This window comes from Alligator sinensis, unplaced genomic scaffold, assembly GCF_000455745.1.
Source record: "Alligator sinensis unplaced genomic scaffold, ASM45574v1 scaffold810_1, whole genome shotgun sequence".
NCBI lineage: Eukaryota > Metazoa > Chordata > Crocodylia > Alligatoridae > Alligator > Alligator sinensis.
In genome coordinates this window covers 306,461-314,901 of record NW_005842691.1, presented here as the reverse complement: position 1 = coordinate 314,901, position 8,441 = coordinate 306,461, and the positions used below count along the sequence as shown (strand labels likewise).

Genomic DNA, 8,441 nt, shown 5'->3' with positions numbered 1-8,441 from the left:
CGCCATGCTCCATCATTGCCACCTGCAGGGAGCAGGGCAGGGCGGGACAAGGCCAGCACCGCTAGTCTCGTCCACCCCTGCTCCATTCCGTGTCCCCGCCATAATGGCAGTGCTTTGCCATGCCACCACCTCCTGCCCCAACACTGTATTCGCACTCTGATTGGCTGTTTCAGTCAGCCAATCAGAGCAAAAATAAAGTGTTACAGACAGACAGACAGACAGACAGAGTTCAGCTTTTATTTTATTAGTGGTGTTTCATTTTAATTGCAGATTTGAGGGGGTATCACGGAATTTGCCAGTTTTTTAACCAGAGAAAACCAGGATTCCTGGTAATCATTATATCATTAAGGACTCTTAAGCACATCCCTCCAAGAAATGCATTTTTGAAAGAGAAGGTTTTCTTGCTTGTTTATTTGTGTTTGCATTGAAACACAAGCCATCATAACTTAGTCTGATCATGTCAATGACAGCTCCCCCCTGTAATAACTTTATCTTGGGCCAAGTATTCCCTTCTTGCAGCAAAAAACCATACGAGGAGCCCACGTAAGCTTTCCTAGGGCAGATTTTTCTGGGTGACCAATTTGTGGGACTGAGGAAGGAGCCCTAAACCAGCAGTACTCAAAGGAGATCATGCTTTCCCCATTGCTGCCTATTTGGCCGCATTTAGTTCAGATCTCCAGATCCTAGCAGACACGAAAGGTAAGTTAGAAGCATCAATTGGGCCACAAGGAGACAATACTCCAGAACAGCTATGCCTACCTTGGCTCCAGCTATTAATTCCTCAAAAGCTGAAACCCAACAGAAGCCTGTGTCCTTCTGAGCCTTTCTTGTTCCTTTTGTAACAAGATCCATATTGCACTTTTTTATGTCCCCTTCTGTTTACAGACAGAACAGTAATTAAGAATTATATGGTCTATCTTTTCTCACCGAAGCCAAGAGCAAAACTTTAATTTAGGCTAGAATGGGGCCTTAATGAGTAAAGGATTGCTGGGTAAAAACTTGCCGCAATCTTATACATTTCTATGTAAACTGTTCTTTGCAAAGGATGGGTTTCAATACAAACTGTGCATATCGGGAAGCACAACTCAATTTCAGACAGAGAAAAAATTCTACAGTGCTATACAAATGGTTATGGTGACTTATATTTCAAAGAGCAATCACAAATTATTAGCACAATGTGTTTTTTTTATCAAGTCATATATTAAAAAAAAGTAAACAATTTCCAAAAAAGTATCCAAGCTTACACTGATTATAATAAAAGAAGTAATTTAAGAATCACCTATCTACAGACTGCCTGCACTAATTCCACAGGAGCATTTCTTTTGGATCAGTCAAAGATTTTTATTCTGAGCAAGTTTACTTCATCCTTGCCTTTTCTTGTGAGTTCTTTTCCAAGTTAAGATGTACATATATAACATTTCCAGTAAGCAACAACAATGATCAGCTTTACACACAAATCCATATTGTATTCCTTTCTAAGTGGACTCCTATATAGGTCATACCAATCAAAATGCCTCTGAAAGGACAACTCAGTGGTAAAAGTTTCAAAAGCAGGCTCCAGTGCTACCTCAGATGAAGCCAAATCAAAACCCAGCTACTAAGCCAGCTGGGAAAAATATTATTCAGCACTGTTACATTCCCACAACATTGTGATGCAAGTACTTTCAGCTGCAAAAATAATGCCTGAACTCTGGACCAGTTCAGCTGCCTGCCAACATTAAATTATTTTTTTTCAAATACCATAAGGACCAATGATATAATTTATCCTTATGTATCAAATTTCAGTACAAGCTAATTTCTCTTACCACTGTTTTTAGAAAACCATATTCACTTGATTCCAAGTCAGTCACTTTTCAGTCCAATCTTGGGTAGACTCACCTTTGTCCAAACATTAGGGTAGACTTTGTTTCAGCTTCATTGAAGATGGAAGGAGAACAGCAGATAACAATAGTAGTTCTGCAGTTCCCACCAAGAGAGTCTTGAAGAATTCGAGTCATTTTGCTGTCTCGGTATGGAACATGTGTTTTCTAAATAAAAAGATCGAAATAATTGTTTTCAAACACCTTTGTTTTTAATATGCACAAGAAAGTTTAAGACCTGATAATTTTGGAGCAATAGGTATATGGTTAAGTGTACAACATGTACTGTACATCCTAACTGTTCAACTGGAAGTGACTGTGAATTCTTTAAATTATGGTTCTAGCAGAAATAAAAACACAGTTATCAGTTTACAATCCAAAACTAATACTTTCTCCTTTTTAAATGGAAGTATCATCATATTTCTATTACCCTTTATGTGCATGGTAAATAAAAATCATATTTGTCAAATGAAAAAAAAAGTGTGGGGGGATTACTTACAGTTCCCTCTGCCAGGGCTGATATCACATTGCCCAGAGCAGACAAAGACTTATTGATATTTTTAGCTTCATCAAGAACAGAGCCCTCTGCTCCAGTTTTGCTGACCTACCAGAGATAGAAACCAGTCAGACTGAACTGTCAGCAAGAGCTTGTGCAAATAAAGTTACAATACAGGAAGGGACAGGGGAAAAATAATAGAATATCATAAGAAAATAAGTCTTTCCTTCGAAGTAAAGTGTTTGTTAAGAAACATCTATTAAAAACATTTAATAGCATTTTCATCTTTTTCTCTTTGTTTTTTCTTTCCTTTTGGCACAATGCAAAAACAAGCTAGCTTATGCACCCTTACTTGGTTAAAGGAACCATGGGAGTTCTGCCCAAGATGTGTATAAAAAGGTTATATATTTGTTGTTTCATTGTGGTTTTTAAGATACAGTATGTTTTCAGCCCCGTTTCCTTATAGAACTATGGAAAATAGATGCCATCTCACACGAAAGGAAGAATAACTCTGTGGCAATGAACAGGGCAACCCTCTGAAAGACTGTGTGATTCCAGGTTTTCTACTGAATTCCCCCAAACCTATTCACAAGTTGCAAATCTATGAATTTAAGGCAGAAGAATGGAATTCTGATTGGCTACTGTTTCCAAACTCTTATCAACACATTTTTAATCTAATAATATAAATTAAATAAACACATAAACTAATGTAAATGAAAGAGCTTTTTTGGTTGAAATAACAGAAAAGCAAGCTGAGGTCATCAACTAATGTGAAATCCAGGTTATTCTGCAAGCCACAACAATACATTTGCAACCCAATTCTTTCCTCAGTTGTTTTCTAAATTGGAAAAATGAAAATCTACCATTAACATGGAAGAGCTACCTATGCTATTTAAACTCAATTATTTCTCAAATACTTATTAGTATTGAATGTATATGTTTAAAAAGCAGGGACAAATGTAAAGAAGACTTCTAAAACTATATCAGAAGTGTTCTATACTTCTATAAAATCATGGTTTTAGTTACAAGGAGACATTTTGAACGTTCTGCAATCTGCTAACAAAATCCTCTCTTTGATGTTAATTCCGTAGTGAGAAACAGAGTTTTTGTTCAATTGCAGTTCTGTTCTGACCCATTATTCTTTTGATTAGCAAGATAAATATTTTATTTTACTTAATTTTTTTGTACCTTAAAAGCAAAAATAGCTTATACAGTGTTATGAAAGGAATTATACAGGGAACCTGAAAACATACTAATAGCCTTCAGTGATCCTAAATGAACTAATTGCTAATGTTTCATCACCTAATAAGTTAAATTATCTAAAGTACCAGAAATGGGATACATCTGAAAAGATATTACAGTAATGGCCTAAGTGGACACTTTACAGAAAGCTCATAAAACTTCCAAACAAACAACACTGGTGAATGCGTCCTCACACCCATAATAGCCTTCTCTACAGCCACTGGCACACGTTACAGTTACAGTGGATTAATGTGTTAAGCACACCATATGCAGTAACAATGCTACACATTTTGCAGCACTGCAGTCAATTTATGGTGGCATAAAGTTGCAAACCAGCCACAAAGTTATGCCACAAAAATGTGCAACATTTTTAGCTAGTTTGTATGGTGCCATAACCTGTATAGCATCTTCATGCTGATGTTGACAACCAACAAACAGCTGATTGTCAGCACTGGCATGTGGACAGGGGTTAGCATTGGGACTGGGACAGCTCTGGTCCCAATGCCAACAATCAACTGCCAGGAGAGTGGGTCCCCTGGTAGTGGGGAGCTGAGGGGCTCTGGCTCCTAGGAGCCTGGCAACCCGAGCCCAGCAGCCTTTAGTGCCTCATTCTGCAGTCCCCATGGGGGGCTGCAGGACAAGGTACTTAAAATGCTGGGTTGCCGGAAACCAGCCTGAACCCACGCTTTTTGGATACCCCAGGGCAGAGGAAATAAGGATAGGGGAGAGACTCCCCAATCCCAGGATCCCAGTGCCCCAAGACATTCTAAAACCTACAAGTACAGCTGGACTTTCCCTGGATTGGGCTGACAATCAACTGCTTGTCAAACCCAGCACCAGTAGCCCAGGATCTCTAACTGACCAGGGACTGTCAGGGCAGAGTCCAACAATGAGCTAATTGTCAAACTCATCCCCAACAGCCCCAAGTTTCAAACTCTCAGGTTGAGTCTGACAATCATCTGATTGACAGACACACTCCAACAGCCTGGGTTTGTGAACCAACAGTCAGCTGATGGTCAGACTGACTGTAATAGCCACAAGTCTGGAACCTAAACAAGTCTGGGACTGGAGGCATTCCCGTGTCTGGATCTCCAGGATCAAGACTGCGGCAGCTCTGTGGTGGCCTGATTGGGATTTTATGCTACAACCCCAACATCACACCTCCTAACACGAACATCTGGCATGGCAGGAGACATTGTGCTTGGGATGTAGCAATTCCTCCAGTCCCAATCATGCCATTGTTTGAACATCTGCCAGGAGCCTATATGTCAGAGAATGAACACAGCCTTCTGTAATCACCATTAAAACAAGCATGAACATCCATATATAGATCCAGAAGGCATGAAGTTATACGAATAGATAATGACTCATTTCATTCCACTACAAACTTAAAATATCCTTTATGGATGCTTTGTTTTGCATTTCATTCTAGTAGCTCTGGTCTGCTCCTTTTCTCCACCCCCTAGCATCCAAATATCACCTATGCTTAATCTGCATACAGTTTTTGATAGTGCTAAAGGTAGGCTGCATTTAGTTACAGAAGTTTTATCTCCCAAGTCTACAAATTTAAGTTGCACCAATACCCACTCAATTTAGGAGTTCCAAGAATGCTTCTAAGCATGGCAAAAATTACTGATAAAAAATATGTTCATTACCTTCTCACTTCCAGCCAAATCCACCAGATAAAGCTTTCCACTGAGTTTTTTTTCAGTTTCTACATTTTCTTGTTTAATATTAATGAGGAAGATGCTGTGGCTTCTAGAGCTGTGCTCATTCATATCTATGGAGAAACAATATTTTTTAAAGGATTTTGCTTAATATTATCCTTTTCAGAAAGTTTTAAAATGTGCCAACATATCTCATGTTGTCATAGTTTAGAATCAACAGGTAAACTTCACAAAATAATCCATATACATTTCAGACACCATCTTGAAGCACTCAGCATAGTCTCTCCACAAGGGTAGGTTTCAACATTTATGAAGTATAGTGTGACCGTTTATTTTCTCCCAACCTGGCCTGAAATTTAACCAGCTTCATGACAAATGACATGACCTTGAAAAAAATAAGTACCTAATTTTTCTATTAAATAATTAACACCATTAAATATTTTATGAAAATAAAAAAACTGGGGGGCTAAAATAAAATAAAAAATTAACATAACTTCATGAAAAAAGTTAATGAAAACCCAAGAGCTTTAGCTGAAAAACACATTCTCCTACTTTGTTGGGTAACAACCAAACAGTACACCTGCACACATAAAAGGTAGAATATACATTTCTAAAAAGTAAAAATGCAACAAGAAATAACAGCAGCATACTGGAATAAGGAATTTGTTGAGCTGTTGAGTCTTGAGAGTGCTTGAGTGACAAGACATCTGAGTTGAGGTGTTTCTGGATGCTGTTGTTTAACTTGATTTACAGTAAACGTAATCCTGAAAACACACACTCGAGGATATGTGCAAGAATGTTTAAGTTATTATTACTGCTTATATGCCAGAATGAGAAAACCAGGAATAAAAGTGCTCAAATGTCTATACCAGCGTTGTCTAACTTCTAAGCGGCTTGGGGGGTGCTCGCTTGGTGGGTTGCACCAAGGCAGACTACATGCTCCACAGACCACACCAGTGCAAGCCACTGAGCCCCTCCTCTTCTTCCCCCTACCACTCCCTGCTGCAACGTGCATTGGGGTGCCGTGGCCTCACCTGCAGCTCTCTGGCCTTGGGCTCCCCCGCTGCACCACATCGTGCAGCCACCCTGAGCTGTGGTCTGTCCCAGCACTGTGGGCTGGGCTACCCTGTCCCACCCTCTTGCTGGGGGCAGAAAGAGGAAGCCAGGGGTGGGGGAGGGGAGGAGCTGGAGACACCAGATCCTGCTGCAGCCAGAGCAACGGGGAACTGGTATCCAGGTGGGAACTGAGGGGGCTACAAACTAACCCCTCACAGGCTGCATGCAGCCTGCAAGTTGAACAGCCCTGGGCAGCCGCAGGCAAAACTTCTGCATGTATCATGTCTATTGCATCCTCAAACATCCAAGAAAAGATACAGCATGAAAAATGTATGGACATTTCCTTTCCTCACACTTTCTCCATCACCATTGATCTCAGCACTATCTTTCCTCTCCCCTAGGCTTCAAGTATTAAGGGGCATTGATACACATACTTTTTTGTGCTGCAATGCACCAGAGATCTGGCGTGTCAGACCAGACTCGATTAATCAAGTCTGCTCTGCATACAAGCCGACACACACTGTGCTGTGTCGCTTGCAGTTGTACAAGTGGTGAAATGCACACCTTTAATGTGTTTTAGTTCAAAAGTGAACCGCCACCATTTTCTGCGTGCTGATGCGCATTTTGCCACTTGCACAATTGCATGGGTCACAGTGCATGCATGTGTATAAATACCCTATGTTTGCTTTAGTTCTTGTGTTTTTCTCCACTCTTGCCCTCTACAGCATTTCCAAAATCTGCCCCATGTTGCCCATACCTTCTACCAAAAGCAGAAGTTCATTTGCAGTCCCATTCATTTCATTCAAGTTCATTTGAAGTCCCATTTGAATGCAGTAGATTAAGAATACGTGCTGTAGACAAGGAGGCAAAGGGAAACCAGAAGCAGCTCACTGCCTTCAAAATGATAAAAGGAATGAGCAGGGAGGAGAATTAAGTTGCCCAATGTGTCATAGCAAATTAAAGAACAGTGATTAAGAAGGGACTGCTAGAGTTGGCCAGGAGCCTGTCATTAGCAATTCCAATGAGAACAGTTTTCAAATAAACACAAATGATGAGTTCTTTGTCTTTGTCCAACTCTGGTGACATCAAACACAGCATATAACATAAGCTGGCAACTGGGCCAACGATACCTGCCCTTCCATCACCTTCCATGGTGTTAGTGGGCTGTGTGCAGCATGCTTTAAGCCATGACAACAATTGGTATAGATTTGGCATTTGCTGTGGTAATCATTTTTTTAAAGATGTGTTTGTCTTGCAGTCACTAGAACTTAGTGCTGGCCAAGAGGCAAGCAGAACAAAGCAAGAGATAAGCAGGCACAGAATGATGAAAAGAAGAGCAAGTTTTGAAGGCAATGCCCTGCTGTCACGGCACGTTATTTTCACTATCTAGTTCATCTACAGTTTTGATTGTAACAGACAGGGATAAGTAACATGTACGTTTTTAAATAAGCATGTGTTACATTAAAGGTCTAAAAAATAAAACACAGCCAGTAAAGGTCCATGCATGCTATGAAGTCAAAACCCAGTCACATTCTGTCAAAAGGATTCCAGTCTGTAACAGCATAACGACAATACAATCTACAGTTATATAACACTAGTCACCTACATATCTCAAGGCAGACAAGGTTCTTTGGGTAAATCTGATATCTTTTATTAGACCAAGTTATCAGATTTACCCAAAGAACCTTGTCTGCCTACGCCCTTAGACCAAGGCTACAATTAACACCCCTATATATTTTCAAGCACTTTGTAAACATTAAGAAGCGTAACATGAGGTAGGCAGGGAAGTATTCTCTTCATGTTACAAATTAGCAAGATAAGGCATGAGAGGTCATACTACCTAAACCAAAACCAGAGAGCCGTGCAGCAGAAAGAGAGAATGTGGCATATAACAGAATTTCCCAAATTGCATTCTGTACTCTAATCACTGGACAACAGATACATGAACTGGTATTTTCAAGGTATCAGAGATTTAGTGAAAATCAGAAAACTGTAGCCAGGCACAAACAATTTTACATTTCAAAGCTGGGGTTGTAAAATCTATCCTTATCATCTGAACAGATGTAATCATTTAATAAAAAAATGCCTCTTTTAAACAGATTTTTCACTAGCATAACTGGG

General features: G+C 39.9%; 1 protein-coding gene across 6 annotated transcripts in view; it reads right to left on the bottom strand.

The window, feature by feature from the left end:
- Window positions 1-8,441, bottom strand: part of KIF5C (kinesin family member 5C) — a 138,089-nt gene that overhangs the window by 68,498 nt on the left and 61,150 nt on the right. For all 6 annotated transcript variants that reach the window (XR_003096326.1, XM_025215982.1, XM_025215979.1 and 3 more), the window contains 3 exons: window positions 5,253-5,377; window positions 2,359-2,463; window positions 1,879-2,027 (listed from right to left, as the gene is read on the bottom strand). Coding sequence is in view for 5 of the 6 variants with exons in the window: in XM_025215982.1 (XP_025071767.1) it covers window positions 1,879-2,027; window positions 2,359-2,463; window positions 5,253-5,377 (379 nt within the window). In the remaining variant the exon portion in view is untranslated. The remainder of the gene's footprint in view (window positions 1-1,878; window positions 2,028-2,358; window positions 2,464-5,252; window positions 5,378-8,441) is intronic.